This window comes from Penicillium roqueforti (assembly GCF_015533775.1).
Source record: "Penicillium roqueforti strain LCP96 04111 chromosome Unknown scaffold_22, whole genome shotgun sequence".
NCBI classification, from domain to species: domain Eukaryota; kingdom Fungi; phylum Ascomycota; class Eurotiomycetes; order Eurotiales; family Aspergillaceae; genus Penicillium; species Penicillium roqueforti.
In genome coordinates, this window is record NW_024067586.1 from 228,245 (window position 1) to 250,991 (window position 22,747).

Consider the following 22,747-nt stretch of genomic DNA (forward strand, 5'->3'; position numbering starts at 1 on the left):
TATTAAGACGGAACAGGCTTAAGAAAGCTTTGAGTTACACAAAAGCCATGGGGAGAATGGAGATGGAAATCATGGATGGATCACCACAATGCCTAGTCAATGGTGATGACATCGGTATTTCCCCTAGCCTGTGGAGCAGCAGGTGTCGAGCCCTTGATTTGGAATTGTTTCGGGGTTTGCTCGGGTTTGACTTCCACTTCTCTGTCGAGTTGGAGATGGGGAGCATTAAGACACCCGTGCAGCTCGAGAATGAGGTTCTCGACCTTGTTGATACTCGCTACCGCTCCATCTCCGAGGCCGTTCCAACCATCGCCTTTCGATTGGTACAGTTTCTCTTGTATAAAAGCTGCGACCTGGCCGCGGCCAGACTGGTCCATTCCATTGGCATCCCTTAACATCCAGACCAAACGGTCCTGGTGCATCACGGCACTCAAGTGGAAACGAGATCTCAGTCGGGGATAGTGAATCAGGTATACAGTCGGTTTTCGCGCGATGATTTGCACAATTGACAGATCCGTCTGATTCGACTGAGGGGTGATCTGATCTAATGACCGCAGCAAAGGAAGCGTGGTAGCTAAGAGCTGGAGGGTTGATTCAACACCGGCTTCAGTGAACCGCTGGTTCAAAGCCACAGTGAAGGGCTCTTGAATTCGGCGATGAGGGCTAGAGCCTTCGAATTTGATGCCCAATTTCAGTTGGAAAAGAGGCTTAGTCTTCGAAATAGCATCTGCAACGTCGACGTAGTCAGACAAAGAAGGCCCCTCGGCGCTGATATCAAAGAAAGCAGAAAATTTGTTCTCGTGCCCATAGGCAAAATTAATTCGTGACAAGGACAAAGACCGAGGCTCCATTCCCTTCCGTATGAGGGACTGGAGGATAGAGAGGACACACTCGAGTCGCTGCAAGAGTTCAAACAGACAAACGACAACAGAATGACCGGCTGGCACAAGCAAACGAAGCGCGAAGCCAGCACCCTTATCTTCAATGATCAACGAAGAATCCATCTTTGAGACGAGTGGGATCAATGATTTGATACGGGTTTTCAAAGTGCCGTGAGCCATCATTATGACAGAGCGGCTCTGGCTGTCAACTCCATGGAAAACCAGTCGAACCATTTCTTTGAATTGCGACTGCTTCTTTACCCCGAAGGGCAAGCTTACCCGGAAAGCAGGTGGAAGTGCAGACGAGCTGTAGTTGAACAAAAGATCCGGGACTGTGAGATCCTTTTTCAGCTGCAATTCTTTCAACGAAGGCCAGAAATGCATGGCTGGCAAGTCTGCCAGATAACGCGCATTGGCATGGATCGCGAGGATTCCAGTGAGTCCATGGACCAGCTCGGCACACGTTGTGTAGTCGGGTCGTCTCTGCGGAGGAACGAGGGTTTCACTGATCACGTGGGCCTGCGGAACACTCATGCCAATATTGTAAAAGGGTCCCGTTTTCGCTGCCTCGATTGGTCGAAGTTGAACAAGCCACCAGCGGTCACCATCCATGCTACTGGTTGCTGCAGCGACCCAATGCCGGTTCCAAAGCCGGTGGGTGAAGAAAGCGGTCCGCATTACACCAGGAGGGAACAGCTTGCGAGGATCAAGCCCAAGAACCCTTTGGTTCACAAGTTCGAGACCGAGTGCCTTTGTGCCGGAGCAAATCTCATCCACCGCAGTGATACATCGCACTCGGGCGACACGAGATAATATCTCTTCTATTGATGATTTGTAGAGCGCTCGATCACTATCGAGACGCTCCAACACATGCGGTGTCCCACACAAGGTAATAGACCCCGACATAGGTTCGATAGAAACCCGAAGAGAACGTGAGGCTGTGAGTTGCATATCTAGGCGACAATCTCCAGGTTCTGTTGGTGATAATTGAGCCTGTAGTGATAGTGTGTGATTCGAGAAAAGAAGATGCTTTTTGAGGGTGGTGAATGTGGTAGAAAGAAGATGTGACGTGTGTAATGCGATAACGCTCCTCAGAATAAGCTCCATAGACAGGTCACCTGAGTTGAACCTGATGGCATCGCTGCTGACCTGCTGGCCATCACGCATCCATCGGAAGCCGAGATGAGATATCCCAGGTTTCGGGTCGCTAGAACTGCCACCGCGGTGACCACTCTTGATTCCTATTTCGAGCCAGCTCTTCGGCCCCGATCTCTGAGGCCAATATTGAACGACGAGTGTTCGGTGCAATAGCTCAATACGCAACGCATCTGCCCAAAGGCCCCGAGAAAGGTCCACGGCTTGCTTGAAGAGGATGTTGATTTTATTCGTAAGAACGAGACCGTGGAGAAATTGGAAGCATCCCATCAAACCATCATCGCGAAGAAGATCATTAATCTTACCATCAAGTTCATTGAATATTCGACCTTTTGGGATAGGTGATGATGGCGAGAAAAGGAAGCGAATGTCCACGAAGAAAAACTGTGATTCCTTCGACTCTTCCGCGACTGAGAGATCAAGTTCGAATTCACCAGAAATTGTGAATGTTACCCGGCCATCATGGACCCGGTACTTTCGCAGTGGCGGCGGCACTGAATCGTGTAAAGCCAACCGCACACTGATGATTCGGTTGAGTTTCAGTAGCTTTTTGAGTGTTGCTCGTGCAGTTAGTGGGGTGGGAGGTTTGTAACCGAGCTGGTAAGGATGTTAGATTATTATAGGTTAGGAACATTGAAGAAACTCACATCTGGCAAAGAGGCTACTCGTCCCTTTGATAATACCTCCACCGCTGTTTTTAAATCCGGGTTGGCAACTTGTGCTCGAACAAGATCGCGTTTCACTTCACCGACATACTGAAGAGCTGCGTCGTATGATTGGTGCCGTGTGCGAATGAACCCTTGGATATCAATGAGTCTGCTGACATCTGCAGCTTGTCGACTCCATTGCGAGAGGACTAGGAGTTTGATGAACTCGGCTCTCTTTGCATGAGCGAAATCCAAGAGTCGCGACTTCTTATGCACATTCTCCGATGACTGGTTACCGGCTGGTTTTCCATTGGTTGGCATCGAACCACCCGAGGCTGGCACTTGTATCGTAGCCAATTCTGTAATCAACTCCGAGAGCTCATTCCAACATTCCTGTACTGAGCGATTGACCAATGTCCCGAACGGAAAGAACCCTTGTGTGATATGTGGCAGCTTAAATGGCGATGTCGGCACGATTTCCGCTGCCTTATCTGGGGGCGTTCTTGTATGTTGATTCGAAGCACTCGATGCGCCATTGGCATAAACTGATCCATTCATGCCGGAGAGATGACTGGATTTATCGGCATTATCAAAGGCAGTAGGCGCATCATTTCTGGCCTCATTGGGGCCTGGGCGCCGAACAGATCCCTCGATGTTGACATTGTCCATGATGACACCGGGCATATTTGGAAGTACAGCTTAGCTGTTTTGTGATTGTCCGTCGAAGCTTTCCCCTCCTTGGCCCTCTGCACGGCGCAGAACAAGCGACGCAACACAGGCACTGCTCCGGGCTCGATCTAGTCGGCGCTGGGGTAGGAAGGGAAGCCGAAATCGAAGATAAGGCCACAGGTAGATCCTTAATATGATGCCATGCGTTTCACGGACCGTGTAAGAAGAAGGCCACGCTCATAATCGGAGGAGCTTGGCGCACGGCTTAGGAATCGAATGGGCCTTAAGACGGTCAGTCGAGGCTCTGGCGATGATGGCAACGGATCGGGATCGGAATCAGTGCGAAATGCTCCGGATCGCACAGGTTTCGACTTCGATATATCTAGCAACTAGCTGTGACGAGAGGTGCGATCGGGGATCTAGATATTTCAAGGATAATAGCAGGGTTGTCGCAATCGAGGAACGCAGCAAAACAATCTGGTGGGCTGCAGGAAACGAAAGGCAGAATAACTGCCGAAGTAAAATGAATTCAAATGTTCATAGATATTCTGGAAAAGCAGCACCTGGGAATAAAGTGTGCCCAGAAGAGGACTGGTCAACAATATCTCAAGCCCAAGATGATTTGATTTGATGAAAGCGCGATGCGCTGCATGCATTTACCATACCGCCTTTGATTTGGTGCCTTGGTGCCTGGTATTGTGATGTATCAATTTGCAGAGTGTGGTAATATACGATGTATTATTGGAAGTACCGCTACAATCACTAAAATACAACTTAACACTGGTCCTGAAGTTCCTAGTGACTTCCTGTACCATACCTTGTGAAATACCCCAACCCCAGAAAGTCAACATTGGCCGTATGACCTCACCTCTTTGATACCGTCACCCAACTACCTACCCCCTAGGCATCGTTAACCCAAGTCACTTTGAACTGAATTTTATTACCTCAAAATACTATATGCCTTCTCATTTGATTTGTTTCTGGCCATGAATTTGGCTTTCCCTTGCCAGCCATGAGTATACAGGAGAATGTCGAGTCTCTCCCTCAATATCTTGGTGATGACACCCGGCCGACTAGCAAGAGGGAGCTTGCTGGCTGGTATTGCTATGGCTGGGCTGCCGAGGTCTTTGTAGTCTGTGCCATGGGTACGTGTGATTCTACTTTCATAGATCTGTTTTTTGCATCTTCATCCTAGACTTTTTATCTGATCTGTGAAAGGTTCATTTCTTCCGATAACGCTGGAGCAGATGGCTCGGGATCGGGGCGTTCTGCTGTCCGACAAAACGACACCATGCAGCGCAACCTGGAGACCCTCGCTGCCATCACCAGGCTCGGATGCACCGGTGTATCTTCCCCAGGTGTCAGATGGCGGCCAGTGCATCATTTACTTCCTCGGCGCTGAAATCAACACGGCAAGCTTTGCCCTGTATACTTTTTCATTGAGCGTCTTAGTTCAGGCAGTCCTGATAATTTCAATGTCAGGAGCCGCTGACCATGGAACCTATCGCAAGAAACTCTTGATTGTTTTTGCTCTCATCGGCTCAATTGCGACCATGTTGTTTTTGGTTGTGGTCCCCAAAGTTTACCTCCTAGGTGGACTGCTTGCAATCATTTCAAATACTTGCTTTGGTGCGTCTTTTGTCCTTTTGAATTCGTTTCTACCTGTTCTGGTCCGCCACCATCCATCGCTTAAGGAAAGTGAAGAGGCGACACCGTCAGGCGGTAATGTGACAAGCCCCAGGGGCAACCCTTTATTTTCTTCGACCGGAGATATGGACCGAACAAACATGGATGACTCTACGCCGCTACTCGGGCCTAACAGAGAAGCCACAAAGACGTCTGCTTCCACTATCACTTCCCTAGAGCTTAGACTCTCCACCAGAATCTCGTCCAATGGCATCGGCATAGGCTATATTGGTGCAGTGATTTTACAGGTGTTTTCTATCTTAGTTGTTGTGGTCGTGCGTTCACCAACATTCTCATTACGCCTTGTGCTCTTCTTGATTGGGCTATGGTGGTTTGTTTTTACCATCCCGGCAGCCTTGTGGCTGCGCACTCGGCCAGGCCCACCTTTGTTGGGCAGTGACGGCAAACCGCTCCATTCGTGGATCTCATACATGGCATACGCCTGGAAATCTCTTGGAAAAACCATCGCGCGGGCGCGGCAGCTGAAAGATATCGTGATCTTCCTTGCTGCCTGGTTCCTTCTCAGTGATGGAATTGCCACTGTCAGTGGCACTGCCGTACTATTTGCGAAAACCCAACTCAACATGAAGCCTGCCGCCCTGGGACTGATCAATGTGATCGTCATGCTTGCAGGAGTATTCGGTGCATTCACCTGGAGCTACATATCGAATTTCTTCAATCTCAGAGCCTCACAAACAATTATTGCGTGTATTATCTTGTTTGAGCTCATTCCACTGTATGGTCTTCTTGGATTCATCCCGGCTGTGCAACGCGTGGGGCTTGGTCTCCACCAGCCTTGGGAAATGTATCCTTTGGGGGCCGTTTATGGCCTTGTTATGGGTGGACTGTCATCATACTGTCGAAGCTTCTTCGGGCAACTCATCCCCCCTGGTTACGAAGCGGCTTTCTACGCGCTTTATGCAATCACCGACAAAGGGTCTAGCATTTTTGGACCAGCTATTGTTGGCGCTATTACGGATCGCTACGGTGAGATTCGACCGGCGTTTGGGTTCTTGGCGATTTTGATTATTGTGCCACTACCACTTATGCTTTTGGTGGATGTCGACCGCGGTCAACGAGATGCATTGGCGTTGGGAGCCGAATTGGATGGCATACCGCAAAGATCTGAGTATGGGACCATATCTGACGATCAAACCACGGGGGATCCGATTGAAGAGTGAAGATCAATGTATGTGTGACTGTGAAGTGAGAAGTAGGGGAAATTGCATTAAGGGTCTCTATTCGTAGGGTTTTCGTTTACAACTAAAAGAAAGAAGGGTATTCCCATAGATTTCGTGATGTTATAGTAGGATATATACAATAGAGGCCACTTGTCAACAATGCGTCAAATATCAAGGGCATGTCTCCGTTACCATTATTGTTATAGTTGTACCTGTACCTTATTCAAGTATCTTGTACCTTATACTCGAATTTCCCATAAATTGACCTGGCAACGGAGGTACCAGGTACCTGAAGGAAGGTCCGCCCTTGCAACCCTGCATAGCCCAGTCACAAAGCTCCACCTTTAGTGAACACACTGTCCTCAAGTTCCCACTCCCCAATAAAACCTTCCCTCTCTGGATCTTTTAAGCTTGTCTCTACTTTCTTCTAGCTTTCAACCTTGAGCATTTTGGTTGTTTGATTCAAGATATTAATTATGCGGTCTTTCGCCCCTCTGGTCCTGAGCCTTCTCGGAGCTACTGCGGCAGTCCACGCTGCTGAGCCTGAAGTTGCCGACACTGACGCCAATGTCGTCACCTTGACAACCGAAACCTTTGATGAATTCGTCAAGGAGCACCCTTTGGTGCTTGCTGAGTTCTATGCGCCTTGGTGCGGTCACTGCAAGGCCCTTGCACCCCATTATGAGGAGGCTGCCACAGAGCTGAAGGCCAAGGATATCCCCGTGATCAAGGTGGATTGCACCGTGGAAGAGGAGCTCTGCCGAACCTACGAAGTTGATGGCTACCCTACTCTGAAGGTATTCCGTGGCCCCGATGCACACAAGCCCTACGCTGGTGCCCGCAAGTCCGACGCGTAAGTCATTCTAGGTTTCGGGTTCTTGTGCTCTGGAAATTAACGCGTTTCCTCGATAGAATCATTTCATACATGACCAAGCAGTCTATGCCCGCCGTCTCGAACGTGAACGAGGAGAACCTAGAGGAATTCAAGGCCTTGGACAAGATTGTTATTATTGGATACGTGGCTTCTGACGACAGCGCCTCCAACAAGAGCTTCACTTCGTTCGCTGAATCCCAGCGTGACAACTTCCTCTTCGCTGCCTCCAACGATGCTGCTCTCGCTAAGGCCGAGGGCGCCAAGCAGCCCTCGATTGTTCTCTACAAGGAATTCGATGAGAAGGTGGCCGTTTACGACGGAAAGCTGGAGGAAGAGGCCATCCTTGAATGGGTCAAGACCGCTAGTACTCCTCTTGTTGGCGAGCTTGGTCCCGAGACTTACTCAAAGTACATGGCGGTATGTCTAACTTCTTCTGTCCTCGTATTTGAGCAAGAAAAGAAACTGACTTTCTACAACGATTAGGCCGGTATTCCCCTGGCTTACATCTTTGCCGAGACTCCCGAGGAGCGCGAGCAGCTCGCTGCTGATTTCCGTCCCATCGCTGAGAACCACCGTGGAGCTATCAACATTGTTACCCTTGATGCTAAGCTCTTCGGCGCTCACGCCGGCAACCTTAACCTTGAGCCCGAGAAGTTCCCTGCTTTCGCTATCCAGGACACTACTAAGAACGCCAAGTACCCTTACGATCAGACTAAGAAGGTTGATGCCAAGGATATCGGCAAGTTCATCAAGGATGTCCTTGAGGGCAAGGTTGAGCCTAGCCTCAAGTCCGAGCCCATTCCCGAGACTCAGGAGGGATCTGTTACTGTTGTTGTTGGCCGCAACTACCAGGAGGTTGTCGTTGATAACGAAAAGGATGTGCTGGTCGAGTTCTACGCTCCCTGGTGCGGACACTGCAAGTCGTAAGTTTTTCACACCTCATCTACCATTTGTCGCATGTCTAACTCATCATCACAGTCTTGCTCCCAAGTACGAAGAGCTTGCTGCGTTGTATGCCGATGTCCCCGAGTTGAATGAGAAGGTCACTGTCGCCAAAGTCGACGCCACTGCCAACGATGTGCCAGATTCCATCACTGGCTTCCCCACCATCAAGCTCTACCCCGCTGGTGCTAAGGACTCACCTATTGAGTACTCTGGTTCCCGTACCGTGGAGGACCTAGTCGCCTTCATCAAGGAGAACGGCAAGTATCAGGCGGACGGCCTGGCCGATGGCTCCAAGAAGCCCGAGGAGCGTGCCGAGGTCACTTCGGCCCCCAAGGCCACCGAGTCTCCCGCATCCGATGAGAAGGATATTCATGACGAGCTTTAAGCGCTTACTCGCTTTTTGAATGTGTAACTTGATATGTTGTATTCTATGCCTGAACTCGGACTTATATTCGATGCCATTTATTCCCCGTAGACTGTTGTGGCACAATCCAGACTCTTGTAGTGGCTGGTATAGATTGAATCAGTAAATAGTTTCTCCGTATAATTCTATAAATTTTATAAATACTATATTTGATCATCTCCCAGCCTTGCAGATCAATCGCGTCGCGTGAAACGCGTCGATTTCTTATCGCCCCGGATTGAGCTCCCGACAACTTCCAAAGTCCTGGGGTTATTTCTCCAATCTTCATATTTGCCCATCATGGTCAGCCCTGTCATGAAACGAAAATCGGAGCATCTCTCCGCCCCTGACTCGAAAAAACCCAAAGGTGGAAGCATCACTGCATTCTTTGGAGCTCCAAAGCCGAAACCCGCGAGCGCAACTTCAGCCCCACGGCCATGCAGCTTTGATAAGGCAAAATGGGTTGCTTCCCTGACGCCAGAACAAAGGGAACTATTGCAGTTGGAAATTGATACCTTGGATGAGAGCTGGCTCGCTCACTTGAAGGATGAAGTGGTCAGCACTGAATTCTTGAACCTGAAGCGGTTCCTGAAGAAGGAGAAAGATTCCAATATTAAGGTCTTTCCACCAGAGGAGGATGTCTATTCTTGGTAAATTGGATCACTCTATTCAGGCCAAATGTGTGTGCTGATCATACTGTAGGTCCCGACACACCCCCCTGAACAAGGTCAAGGTGGTCATTATTGGCCAGGATCCGTATCACAATCACAACCAAGCTCATGGGCTATGTTTCTCCGTCCGTGCCCCTGTACGAGCCCCGCCATCATTGCTCAATATCTACAAAGGTATCAAGATCGACTATCCTGACTTCGAATCACCGCCCGATAAGGGAGGGCTTCTCATACCTTGGGCTGAGCGTGGCGTCCTGATGCTCAACACTTGTCTTACGGTTCGTGCCCACCAGGCCAACAGTCATTCCAACAAGGGTTGGGAGAAATTCACACAGAAAGTTATCGATCTCGTTGCTCGGGTACGAACCACCGGCGTCGTCTTCCTTGCTTGGGGCCGGCCTGCTGGAAACAGAGTAGCGAAAATCAACAAAGAGAAGCACTGCATCCTACAATCCGTGCATCCCAGTCCTCTGAGTGCGCATAATGGCTTTGTGAGTAGATCCTCATCTAAGGACATCCTTGGAAACCATATTTGCTGACAGGATGATATATAGTTCAAAAATGGACACTTCAAGAAGTGCAATGATTGGCTTGCTTTGCGGTACGGAGAAGACGAAATCATTGACTGGAGCTTAGTGCCATCCGAAAAGCCTCTGTTGCCTCCTTGCGTTTCTGACAAGGAAGATTCGACCGCTTTGGTCAACCATTTGCCACAACCTGTCAAGCCTGAGGATGTCAAAGCCCAGCCTGACAATGATGATGAGTTTGATGACGATGACGCTATTGAAGCCCTAATGTCGGCCGAAGCAGAAGCTTCTTCGAACACAATTTAGACTTCTTGAACTGCATGCATGCCTGTCACCTTGCTGGCTTAGAAAAGTCCTGCGTTGGCTGTGTTTGTTTCCATGTTCTTTTACCCGAGGAATATTTCAGGAGTTAAGAAGTTGGGCCATTTCTATATGTATAGTAGCTAATTTTCATTTCAATCTATTGAATGTCTGTTTCATCGATGTCTTTAATTAAGCTCATTTCAATTAAGCTCATTGGTTGACAACGATCTTGCGAGCTCCTTATCGATAAGCCTATCTCGATCTCCGATTCTTCTTCTGCTGAGAATCTCCCCTATAAGTACACCTGTGATGTAAATGGTTTCCTAGATGGAACTCACGTGGCTTCCGGATATCCCTCAATCGCGGAGTCGCACTCGAGCTTTGCGAGCTTGTCCCACGTGCCAACGATCAAAGGTACGTACACGATGGGAATATTGAACCCAACTTTCCATCTAACCTCGCAATAGAAACGCTGCCGGCATTTGATTCCCAAATGGGAACCCTTCAATGACCCGAGATCACCGCCACAATCGCACGATGACCTTGGGAGGCCTATTCACAGAAATGACTCGAATCGCGAACAGCTTCCTGCATCCGCGCACATAGACCGAGCGCAAACAACGTCCGACAGTCTAGCTCCGTTATCGGTTCCTGCCACCGAGCGATTTGTGGGAGATCTCAATCCAGAATCCCTGATTCGCGAGCGATTAGATGAGCCGACTGGGAGCCCTCTCCGGGATCGTATCGGGCTTTGGATCAACTCCCCAGCTGCGCAGAAAGCAGAGCCTCGGGGCATACAGAGAGGACAAGCCACAGCCGGAGAATATGCAGCCAATATCCCGGCACAAAGCGCAATCGATGGCCAAGCCATTGCATCGTTACTTCACCAAAGGTTTGCGGCGGGGATACAAGCATGCGAACAACTACCTCTCGCGACGCGCCAGTCTTTGTCCGCTATCTATTTCTCCAAGGTTAATCACATCGTGCCAATAGTCGACCAGGAATCTTTCCAAGCCCAAGAAGAAGGCTCGGCGTCGGTGTTCCTTGAAAAAGCCATATGCCTCGCCGCAGCAAAGACCCGCGCGGCTAATCCCCACTTACGCCTTGTGCCAGACGGCCCAATCCTATCGTCACGCCAATTCTGTTCTGAGATATATAAGGAGCTGGTTGTAGCTATGGACGCAGAGCTAGAACCGGATCGGTTGACACGGATCCGCGTTCTTGCACTGATGTCCTTGCACTGTGAGGGTCTTGAAGGGGCCGAGGCGGCATCTCTACATCTCTGCCAAGCTATCCATCAGGCCCAGACGGTAGGATTGCATCTCGGCCGGCCGAATCAAACCTCCACGGATTCCCTCACTAAACTCTTCTGGTGTCTATGGACATTGGACAAGGTGCATGCAAGTATCGGTGGGCGGCCGGTTCTTCTAGCTGACCGCGATATCGGGGTCGTAAAGCCCGATGTCAGCGCTCAGACGTCGCGAGGGGCTTTCGAGGTGTGGCTTGCCGTGTCGGATTTGCTCGCAACTGTCATATCGTTCTACCGACCCTCTGCAGAAGCCACAAGCGGGTGGGAAGAGGGATTCCCTGCGTTTGAGGATATCGTAGGGGAGGATACCCAAGATGACCTGGATTTTGCTACTCTGGGTATGTCTATCATGGAGGTCTCTGCTGTGCTATCGTTTGAGCTAACCGCGAGTAGGCTTCTTGGAGCTTTACTATCATTCTGTGGCTATTTTATCCTGTCGGTATAAACCCACCGAGAACATCGATAGCACCAGACTGTCGTCTGTCAGACAAGGACTAGCAGCTGTTCGCATTCACTCCATCGTCGCCTCGGAGTGTGCAGATGACCTACCACCCCTTCCAATCGTGCCGTACTCTGTCACCTTGTCTATGGGTGTTGCATATCGACAACTCCGCTCGAGCAGACTTATCACGCACCTCGACCGAGCGAAAGCTAGTCTTGAAGCGTGCCGCTCCGTTCTAGAAACTCTTAGTCCATATTGGTATTCCGCCGAGGCGATGGCCCGGCTGGGCCAAAAAGCCCTGCACCAGATTCAAGGCAAGCCACAATCCTCTCGGACGAACCCTATCGGTCCACAGCATGTGGCAGAGGCCTCGCACAAAGAAGTCAGCACCCACGGCCCGGTATCAGAGGGGCCAGGGACAATTAATCCGGCACCTCAAGGCAACAATTCCCCCCGAGCTAAGAGGCAACGCAATAACGACCATGGAACCACTGCTGTGTCTCCGCCGGAATTCGCGATGGACGTCCTCCAACCTCCGGTGGGCGGTCTGGATACATCTATACAAGACGGATTTGCAGACATTGACACACTGTTCGGAGAGTTCTTAGATATCTCTCTACCGACCCATTTCTGGGATCCTATTTTTATGGAAAATCAAGGGCAAACGAATGATCCGCAGTCATAATCATCATCATTAGAAGTATATACTATGTATAAAAAAAATGAAAGAAACTATACATGATGCAGCGTGAATTTTAGTGCCAAGCCATTCGCCTGTGCAACCTTCCATACGAGAAGCCGTTCATCAACAGACTGTCTCCAAGCCGAAGTTGCCTTTCGGATATGGTCTTCATTCTGAAAGCTTCATAGACTCATGCTCGGACATACCGTTCCCCGCCAGATGGGCGAAATCAACAGTCTTAGTTTCAGCATCGAAGCCCATCATGTTCACGTTATCAACCTCAAAATCAAAGCCCTTCTCATGGGTCGGGAGACCGTTTGGTTGTGCGTTGTCATCGGCAAAGAAATCGGTGTTGCCCGGATCGTCAAAGTTAATAAGTGCATCGAAGTCATTCTGGGTGACTTCGGCATCATTTGCCAGATCCATGAGTTCGGTGAGACTCATTTCAGAGGGCATAGCAAAGGCATTGGGGTCCTTGTTGTGGTTGGCATTCAGATTGAGGTTATTGGTGCTGCCGTTCTCGCTTCCGTCGGAGTGCGGTGGTGTCGAAGCAAAAATGTCTCCGGTAGACCGTCCGCCCGCGGAAGGACCGGAGAGTTTGGGGTATGTGAGATCCGGGATCTTCTGAGCGAGGGAATCCGGCGGGGGCGTGAGGGTGTGCAGGCGGGAGGGGATGGTGGTGTTGGTGGTCGTAGAGAGATTGAAGGGATCTGAGGATGTGGTAGGTTGTTCGCGGGGATTTGATGAGGCTGGAGAAGGCTGGATGTCTTGGGGAGAGATAGTAAGCTGAATGCCTGCTTTGCGAATTGCGGCTTCGAGGAAGGAGGTGGCGAAGTCGGCAGAGGCGTAGATTTCGCGCAGGCGTTGGAGGATTCGCATGCATTGATAGAAGCGCTGGAGGCTTGTCATGCGGATGCTTGGGTCGGTGGACTTGATGTCGAGGAGATGTATGATGACGGCTGGTAGAAGGACTGTGACACCGGTGGTGGGGTAGTACCGGGTCAGGTCGAGGCAATGCAAGTCCTGGGCGATGGCAGTGATCTCGACTGCGGCGAATCGCACCTTCTTTCGGGACATGTCTTGGAGTTCGGCGTCTGCGGATGGGTAGGGAACGGCGGGGAGGACTTGCGGGCGGTGCAGAGCGCTAGATGTGGTGAGATAGACCATCTTCAACAAAGCGCGATGGGAGTGAAGCACTTCGTCTGCTTCGGATAGTTTCGATCCGTTGGATGGTGCATATTGGGTTTCGACGGGGAGGTTGGCCAGCCAGTCCTCCAATTCCTGGTCACAACTTCGTACCTCGAAGGTCTCCGCGGTGGATTTCTTCGGGACGAGCATCATGGTGGTCTCCATGGTGCCACCAAACTTATGGCTGAGGACCGAGTACTGGGCAGATAATACATGGCTGACGCAGAGGCAGAGCTTCGCTTTCTCGATGAACATCAAGGCGAGCTCGCGCTGGTGGCTGACATTCTGGAGAATCTCCGAGTTGCCAACAATCGCCACGATCTCGGGGGAGAAAGGGTGGAATTCGAAGTCATCGAGACTCAGCATAGGCACATCACAATCGTCATCCTTGACACGCATAGGCCGTCGCATGCCTAGGGCAATCAGTCGGTCACGGGTGTAGGTGCTCCACCATATCCGCTTCCACATGCGTTGCCGACGGATATCCATCCGCGAGTTGCCGGGATCCCGGTGAAGGCCGATTGTGTGGGCTAAAGATAGACTCACCCCCATCCAATGCCAAGTGTCCTTTTGGTCGTCGGGAGTTTCGTACCAGTAGGTCATGAGCAGAAGCGATTGAACAAGCGAGATGCGGTCCACCTCGTAGTCGAAATCGTATAGGAGACGAGCACGCTGGAAGAAGACTTTCCGGGCGACCTTGCGAGTCTGGTAGCCGGCGGCCTGCAGATGCTTCATATCAATGAAGGCCACACCGGCAAACATGACAGCCTGGAAGAGAAGCAGACTGATGCGGTGGATTCCATCATTCTGGACGATATTCTGCAGGAACTCCTCCAGATCGAGCAAGGGCATATATGTGTGGACATAGTGAATATAGCTTTTCAAGAGTTCGTTCCGTAGTGTCACATCGGGGATAGTCAAGGCACCCTTGACGGCCAAGTAGTCAATATCCTCTTTCTGAAGTCGTGCGGGAAGTCCTCGGATGTAATCCGGGAGGAAACCACTCCCGGGTCTCGTATTGCCGAAATTGGGGTCTAATAGTTGTTGGATTTGCGAGGTCACATTGGCTAATGGCATTGAAGCGGGAACGGCTGGGTTCGGAGCCATGCGGCGTCGATAGTGGTCGTCGGAACCGATGCGTTGAGCCTGATTTTGATCTGTTGTTTTTTTTTTGGTCAGCCAAATGGATTTCTTCGGGGTTTCGAGGGAATTGACGAACATAGTAGATGAGGCATATGTTGACCGTGGTCAAGATCCACAGAGGCTTGCGAGGGAGATGTCGGTACCAAATCGGCCAATCCTGAAAGATCACTAAGGCGGGAGAAAGGATTCTCCTCCGAGCCCTCCGGAGACTCCGAAAGGTTCTCTATCTCAATGCGAGACTTCCTAAATCACATGTCAGTGAAGTTTATAGGTAATTAATTTCAATTGCACGAACTTTCTGCGTTTACTCTCGGTGACCACGCACTCGACCTGGTCTAACCGGCAATTCGTGCATGGAGAGCCATTCTCCACCACATCACAGCGCACTTTACGGGCACGGCAACAACAGCAAGCCTTCGAGGCGCGTCTCTTCACGGGACGGTTATGAGCGGAGAGACCGGCCGTGGAGGCCTTTCGTTTCCCAGATTCAGTATCGGTCATGGTGTGTTATTGTGTTCGGGGGCGACTAGGGAACATTCGAGTTATATAGAGACACCGGGCATGTGATAGAGAGCCGAAAAGGGAATGTCACGATGTGTGAATATGTGAAATAGGAAAGAAATAGGAAAATAAAAAAAAAGAAAGAAAAGGAAAAGCAAGTCGAAGGCCGAAATGGAGGGAATCCTTTTTTATTTAATTGCATCCCGCAAGGTTTAAGTATGCCCCAGGTTCCCACATTTTTCCTTACCATGGTTGAACCCGCAAACAGCCAAGGTTTGAGGGGAGTCGATCCGCTAGGAATAGATTACGGCTTACTGTTCCCCCCAGGTATTACAGAAAATTACCCAGTTGGGTAATATGCCACTACAAAGTCAGGGCTAAGACCCGTCAGACTGGGGTACCTTCGACACCTCTCTCGGCCCGGTCACGTTACGTCTGCTTTGGACATGTGAAAGTCGATCTATGATATCATTCTCTGCATATGCCAATATATGAGATATTTTGAATTGCAATATTCAATGTTTCTTTTGATTGCTCTTTTTCTTTCCCATGCCAAGTGGGCCCTCTATCCTCCGAAAAACACCGGGCTAAAACATTAATAAATAAAACGCCGTGAAGATCCTAAATTGCGGGTCGAAGTCGAAAAAAGGGGAATTTTCCAGTCTTTTCTCACATTCCCCAACTGTCCCAACCGCCAAGACTGGAGACTGAGTTCTCCAGTCTCCGACCAGCGGAGCCGATGTGGAGGCATTTTGGCCCGTTTGAGTCGACGTCTGGACCGATGAGTAATGTGATCAGCACTCTTCCAAGGTTGGTTTCTGCTTATTGAACGGTGTCGATATATGTTGTATATACATCCATCTTCTGGACTATACAACGACAATCCTACTCCGTACACTCCGACTATATAGATCATGGCAGGGTTGAAACTATTGATTCCTTACATACCGACTCGACCTACGTAATAGCACGGTCATCACGGCTCCGCACCTGGACAGCTCTGTTGTTATTATTAATCTTCGAGGCCGGGCCTTCCACAGTGGAACGCCATTATCGTTCCAATGCTATGAGACAATTAAATTGTCCTTTGTACCACATGGACAATCTGTTCTACTTGTACTCTCTGTGCTACGGCTTACATTAAATAGTGATACACTCAGACTTGACTCACCAATATTATATCGTGCTACCCACAATCCACAAGCCCCGGAATAATGACAACAACCGGAATCGTGGAGTACCCCTGAACGCCAAAATGAATTTATATCCCGCACCGTGTTCCCACCCGGCCTGCCGAGTTAGCCCTCACGTGGACCAAAAGTGCCGATTTCCGGAAGAACGTCCACATTCTCAAAGCACATCTTCATGAACGGGTTAACGGGGTACCCTTCATTACTTTTACTTTTAGGACTGTCCATTCCGTTTTGAAATATCCAGAGCGCAATGACGCCATACTCCGCTAAAAGCCTCAGACCTGGAATTCAACTGAAAGTCCAATGGAGAATTCTGTCTCTCACGAGGTCGAAAGCGGATCCAGTGGGACGCCAATCACTACGATAGCAAAGGTCAATGCTGGCTTCTTTTTTACTTTCTTTTTCTTTTCTGTTCTGTATCTCTTTGGTTTTATTACCGGATCCTCCCTTGGAAATTCCATCTGCTTCTTCCCGGCATATTCCGTCATCCCCAGACCAAATCCAATGAATCACCAGATCCTGGGGTAGAGTACCATGCCTTTTCAGATCGTGACCTAGTGCCTCTTTAGAATTCTTTGGATCGGAAACCATCTTGAAAGTCAAAACCTTATGCTCCGATACATTGCCGACTCTGCCATCCGAATCGGAACTGGTCGGTTCCAGCCTTGGAAGGTGAAATGTTACTCAATTGTCAATTCTTCAGTGTCTGCTTCCAAACCCTGTAGATCGTGATAACAGATCAAAGGTACGGAGTAGGTACATAAAGTGGCCTGCATAATTATGCTTCTTACCGCCTTTTTCTGCCGTCTATGTATCTATGTATAAAACTTATCCAGGGAGAAGATATGTAAAAAAAAAAAAAACATTAAACCAACTGATTCATGTCGTTCTCAATGACAAAGGCCGCAAATGTAATCATGTGGTCCAGCGCTTAAAGCAGGCGTACGGACTGAACATGGCTTGCGTCTAGGCTCGGCCAATGCCGACTTGTGATATTCAGTCCCGGAAAAGCGGAATGAAAACTCTTATATTACATATCCCTGCACATGAAACTTGCGCAAATGCAACTAATCGAGTCATAGCTGCAGGACTGCAGAGCACACAAGTCCATACCTCTCAGACATGTCGTCAATAAATATTGACAGTTTGAACAGCTCAGCAGAATCGAGGATAATATATATCGACTCCCAAATTGCCAAGCACTCGATAACACCAGTAGCCAGCAGACCAAGACGGCAGACCGGCATAATTGCACCCCACATTTCGCCAGTCCGGGGGGAAGGCCGAGTCTCAGCCACAGACCAGGTCGGCTTAGATCATATCCTCTTTCATCCCGCACATGGGGGAAGTCGGGGGTCATGGCGTACATGCCCCTCCAAATGCGGGGGAAATAGGAAACTCCAATGAGCGTGAATCATTGGCTGTGATCGCTGGCCACAGGGTATGATAAGTGAATATTTCCGCATGACTAGGGGACGCGGGTCCTCACTCGGGCCAAAGTGCCCCATACCCAGCGAATTTAATTAAGTCACCCCGCGAGAAATCGCCGTTTCCGGGGAAAAATTGAAATAATTATTCTTTTTTTCTTTTCATTTACTTTTTGGTACGGTGGCAAGAATTCCATGGTTCTAGCGTGTATATACCGGTATTCTACGATTCCTTCTAACTAATGTATTGAAACTGAGTAAGCTCGGAGGTTGTCGCCAACTTGGGTAGGGCTATTTCCTTGGAACCTTTCCTATGTAGGATGCCTCCTTCTACTCCGTACACCTATGCCTCTTGGGTGTGTGCTTGTCACTTCTATTCTTGCGAGAGTTGCGGCTGTGGTGTACTTAGCATCGCCACATCGGTTAAACTTGCAAATATGCGACAGACTCTACAGACAGGGGCAAGACTCGAACCGCAAGAAAAACCTAAGAAAGTGGCACAGCATCCCTGCGCCAATTTCTGTCGTTCCAAATCCAATAAACATGAGAAGACCCACCACTCTGGAATGGCAGCGAAGATATCTGCACTAGTCAGTGAGGGTAATCTATATAAATGAACAGGCTAGTTGTTAGCAGGACGGGTGAGCCACTGCTGGTTCTTTGCCTCGAAACGCTCTGCGCTGGCGGTGGCCAAGAACCGTCGGCAGTGAAGCTCTACGCTGAACCTCGCTGCTTGAGTGAAATTCGACTGATGCTAAGAGAATACATATTTTGCTGTGATACAGCACAGGGAGTAGTATGTGCTGTCATCATATAGAATGTTATTGGACAATGCATGTTTCTCCCTGCAGGTACTCATCCGCCTACAGATAGCCAGTCGTTTGCCCCATTATTTTCTTCCGATGTCAGCTGCTCATGTATAAGCTAGCTGCGGCTTGGGAAAATAACCAAGGTACCCCTCGACATCAGAAGGAGCATAGTGACTCCCAAGGTTGTGTACTCCGTAGACTGCTGACTTGGCATCCAAGACTCTAATGCTCCAACGATACTAACCACTTATTAACTGCCTAGGATGATCCCGAGGTCATGAAAAGCATATAATGGCAGTTGATCAATGGAATCGTTATATCATTTCATATCTGTTCAGTAGTGATCCAATTCGAATTCCAATCAACCCTCACGCCCCCTTGTCTGGACCAGACGCCGAAAAATAAAAGTAGACATAACATCATAAACCAAATTTGGGTAAACGCAAATCACTCTGCTGCCGGGGAATCAAAAAAGACCAACAAAACAAAAACCGGAAAGGAGAATGGAGAAAGAAGAATAAAAGTCAAATCCATAAAACATCTAAACACCACCACGGCCCATCCTCTCAATGGAACTCATGATCCCGCCTCGACCGGGAGTAGGCATTGCAATGCCAGATCTGCCATTGCCACCGCTATTGCCACGAGAATGACCGCCAGGAGCACCGAATCTAGGGATCCTCTTTTCCGTAGTGGCAGGGGGACGGATGCTTCCAGACACAGAACGGCTGACACTGCGACGACTTTCATCAGGGGTGACTTCGCGCGATGGCTGAGCTGGCTCGTTGACGTGGTCATTGTGCACAGAAGATGCCACAGAGGGCTCGCGGTCTCGAGGCTGAGATGGGACGGGCGGCTGCTGCATGGCTAGCCACTCATCAACAGCAGCAACAAGCTCGCCCTTCTCGGCGCGTTCAGACTCCAGGTCTGCACGAATTCGCTCGGTATTTTCCTTCATAGCAACAATTTCTCGCTGCAGACCCTTAATCTGGGCCGCCATGACACGCTTTTCGGCCTCGTGCTTGTCATTCTCGCGAGCGAAGAGACTGGTATTAGCCGCGGCCATTGAATCAGACTGCGCGGTATCACGTTCGACGCGAAGATGTTCGTTTTCCTCGCGTGCAGCAGTTAGCTTCTTCTCCGCCTCGCGCAAGCGCTTCTCCCAGCGAGACTCGTAGCTCTTTTTCAAGGCCGCAACCTTGGTTTCATGCTTGCCCTTGTAGAGCACATGAAGCTCACGAGCGACCTTTTCAACAGCATCCTGAACTTCCCGAGCAGTGTCTTCAGCTGAGTGAGAGGACTGATGAGATGAGCTGGCGTTACTGGCGCTAGATGCAGCCGCAGCGCGTGCAGCGGAAAGCTGACTTTCGAGCTCAACAACTTGGCCTTCTAAATTTTCCCTGTTTTTCTCGGCCTCTTCGGCCCTTCGAGACAGACGCTCACGCTCACGATCCCCTTCCACTAATTCAGAGCGGGCGGACCGCAGCACTGTCTCCATCTCATTGACTCGACGTTCCCACTCGGCCTGTTCCATCTCCAGCACCTCTTTGCCGGCGGCTTCGTTGCGCACTTCTTCCAGAGCTTCGCCGACACGTCTCTCCGCGTCTGCCACTGCTTGCTTTAGGCTTGCAACCTCAGCCTCTTTTCCGCTGAGAGTGGCTTTGAGGGAAGATATGTCAGACAAGAATCCGGACTTGAGTGACTCCAATTCACGGGGAGTGACCGTGGGAATGGATCGAGGGGTAGGCGCAGCCGGAATATCAAAGTCCAAAAGTGACGACATCTTCCCAGGAGATCGAATGGATTGGCGCGCCGATCGCATAGGCGAACGCCGCGAAGTAGAGAAACGGGCACTTTGCATGGACTGACGAGGGAAGAAATTCATTTGATCGGTGAAATCAAGCAGATTAGCAGAGTCACCTGGGTGAGCCATATCACGTGGGCCTCTGGGTCTCGGCGTAGGCGATCCCGTAGGCGAATTTCCATCTATATAGGCACTCGCTCTGTATGCCCTACGCCCTGTGCCTGGGGTGGTCGGTTCGGCAATGTGTCGATGCCCGTCCATGGTGGGAGCTGGGCTGGGAGCGACACTTCCTCGCGTTGATTTCACCGGCGACTGGGCGCGCAGCTTCGCAAATGTAGTCATATCAGGCATAGCGGAAAATGTGCTCAAGCAAGTGTCATCCATTGAGTCGTCGACCATCGAATTCTCGTGTGAGATATTCTCCTTGTCGCCATCTTCATGAAGTACTGTGCTCATTCCTTCATTGTGCCTGTCCTCTATCATGCTGTTGCCAATTGCTGATCGGTCTTGCACGGCACTTGCAGCGGAAAGGACGCTCTGTTCCTGGACACTAGGGTCCTCTTCAACATCTATGTGGATCGCTGGTGCATCTGGTCGGCTCATCATACCCTTCTTGTGGCGCTCGTTCATCTGTAAAACGGCCTCTAGATCTTCAGGTGTTTGGTCGTAAGATCTTTTGCGGGGAGTTGCAGCAACTGGGCGCTGGTCACTCAGTCTAAGTGATGCACGAGAAATTCGGCGTGACTTATGAAGATCAAGGGTGTTGTCCTTGGGACTCGGCCGGAAGGACGAGTTAAGTACTGGAGTAGGGGAAGAAGAGTTGGATGCTACCTGTGACTTCGCATGCGCATCTAACTTTGGGGTATCAACTGTCTCTGGTGCTTCGTCGCGGACGGGCGAGTTCGGTGTCACAGGTGAAGAATATTTAGACACTATTGGTGAATCTTCTTGCACATCATGTAGTTCCGATGGATCGGCTGTCATGTTTTTTGCTTCATTGCGGATAGGCGAACTAGAGGGATCGGGTAATGGCCGCGATTGAGGAATTGGCGAGTCACTCTGCATTTCGCGCAAGCGATCAAAGTCTACCGTCTCTTCCCGCGCATCAGGGCGGAATGGGGAGCTCTCCGGATCTTCTAGAGCTAGCCGCCTTCCCAACCCAGGTGACATAGGCTGAACCTCGCGCAATTTTTGAAACCCCACTGTCTCTTCCCGGACATGAGGACGGAACGGGGAACTTGCGGGGCTCTCCTCCTCCAATGGCTCAAGCTCTGGGTATGGCAGAGGAGAAGACTGTTGCTCTTCGTGGATATTTTGGAAATTCACTGTATCTTCACTGGCATTAGGCCGGAAGGGAGAACTCATTGGCTCCTCTACAGCCAGCCGCTTGTCCAAGCCAGTTGATATGGGCTGCAGTTCGCGCAACCCCCGGAAACCAACTGCACCCTCCGTCACATGTGGACGGAATGGAGAGCTTATAGGACTCTCCTCCTCTAGTGGTTCAAGTTGTGGGTGTGATTGGGGCGAGGTCTGTCGCATTTCGCGTTGCTTCTGGAAATCCACGGTGTCTTCGCGCCCATCAAACTGAAACGGTGAGCTAGCACCGTGTTGATATGATTCGGCATCATTGAAATCGTCATTCGCGTGTTCATTTTCGTTCTCGGGTTCGTGAGGGTAGTAGGTTTCGTATTCATTATAGCCGTTCGGACTCGGGGTAGCGTGACTTGTCCATCCTCTCTTCAATGGGCTTGAGGGAGCAACATTTTCCGAGGGCTGATCAAGGGTCTTGTGAAGGAAGGGCGAAGAATTCGCCATTTGAGATTGTGCGCGCGCGTTCTGGTAGGAGGATGAGAGGGGCAAGAGTGGATTTGACATTATCAAAGCCAAGAGAGGCCCTCGAGAACGAGGGTGAAGATTGTTACAACTGAATCGTGCGAATAGGTCTCTGGTCTTTTTTCAGAACTAGTTCGCTGGACAAGAAGAGAGCAGAGCAAGGCAGAGTTTGTGTAGTTATACAAAAAGAGTTGCAAGGTTGCCGTGTTGACGTTGCTGGGTAAACAGAGCTAGTCTCAATTGGGAAATGTGCATCCCAAACTATCTAATCGGAGTCTCGGACTAGGTATACAACACATATCCCTGTCTTTGACGACATAGTTCAGTTATATGACCAGTTTAGCTCATAGTACTAGGGATAGAATATAATTGCTACGCTTCGATCCGCAATCAAGATACCACTCCGATGTCTTCTTTAGATGTCTTCCTATATGTCTTTCAAGCGTCTTTCAAGATTCTTTCTAGTTGTTATGT

At 50.0% G+C, this 22,747-nt stretch overlaps 7 protein-coding genes across 7 annotated transcripts; 4 read left to right on the forward strand and 3 right to left on the reverse strand.

Moving 5' to 3' along the window:
* Positions 1-92: 92 nt before the first annotated feature.
* Positions 93-3,367, reverse strand: LCP9604111_7323 (mediator of RNA polymerase II transcription subunit 14; the record flags this gene model as incomplete). The annotated part of the gene is made up of 2 exons (XM_039075343.1): positions 93-2,633; positions 2,684-3,367. 2 exons carry the CDS (start codon positions 3,365-3,367, stop codon positions 93-95), a joined length of 3,225 nt encoding a protein of 1,074 aa, XP_038926714.1.
* Positions 3,368-4,364: 997 nt separating this feature from the next.
* Positions 4,365-6,219, forward strand: atg22-1 (putative autophagy protein Atg22; the record flags this gene model as incomplete). The annotated part of the gene is made up of 2 exons (XM_039075344.1): positions 4,365-4,497; positions 4,571-6,219. 2 exons carry the CDS (start codon positions 4,365-4,367, stop codon positions 6,217-6,219), a joined length of 1,782 nt encoding a protein of 593 aa, XP_038926715.1.
* Positions 6,220-6,695: 476 nt separating this feature from the next.
* On the forward strand, positions 6,696-8,423 carry pdiA (protein disulfide isomerase PDI1; the record flags this gene model as incomplete). Its single annotated transcript, XM_039075345.1, has 4 exons — positions 6,696-7,072; positions 7,132-7,510; positions 7,577-8,016; positions 8,072-8,423. 4 exons carry the CDS (start codon positions 6,696-6,698, stop codon positions 8,421-8,423), a joined length of 1,548 nt encoding a protein of 515 aa, XP_038926716.1.
* A 318-nt stretch (positions 8,424-8,741) lies between these two features.
* On the forward strand, positions 8,742-9,945 carry LCP9604111_7326 (uracil-DNA glycosylase; the record flags this gene model as incomplete). The annotated part of the gene is made up of 3 exons (XM_039075346.1): positions 8,742-9,091; positions 9,144-9,603; positions 9,667-9,945. 3 exons carry the CDS (start codon positions 8,742-8,744, stop codon positions 9,943-9,945), a joined length of 1,089 nt encoding a protein of 362 aa, XP_038926717.1.
* A 324-nt stretch (positions 9,946-10,269) lies between these two features.
* Positions 10,270-12,378, forward strand: LCP9604111_7327 (transcription factor domain-containing protein; the record flags this gene model as incomplete). Its single annotated transcript, XM_039075347.1, has 3 exons — positions 10,270-10,356; positions 10,410-11,589; positions 11,645-12,378. The coding sequence occupies 3 exons, from the start codon at positions 10,270-10,272 to the stop codon at positions 12,376-12,378; spliced, it is 2,001 nt and encodes a 666-aa protein (XP_038926718.1).
* A 165-nt stretch (positions 12,379-12,543) lies between these two features.
* farB1 (putative C6 transcription factor (Ctf1B)) lies at positions 12,544-15,207 on the reverse strand (the record flags this gene model as incomplete). Its single annotated transcript, XM_039075348.1, has 3 exons — positions 12,544-14,720; positions 14,783-14,949; positions 15,002-15,207. 3 exons carry the CDS (start codon positions 15,205-15,207, stop codon positions 12,544-12,546), a joined length of 2,550 nt encoding a protein of 849 aa, XP_038926719.1.
* A 3,970-nt stretch (positions 15,208-19,177) lies between these two features.
* LCP9604111_7329 (uncharacterized protein) lies at positions 19,178-22,315 on the reverse strand (the record flags this gene model as incomplete). Its single annotated transcript, XM_039075349.1, has 1 exon — positions 19,178-22,315. One exon carries the CDS (start codon positions 22,313-22,315, stop codon positions 19,178-19,180), a length of 3,138 nt encoding a protein of 1,045 aa, XP_038926720.1.
* Positions 22,316-22,747: the final 432 nt, after the last annotated feature.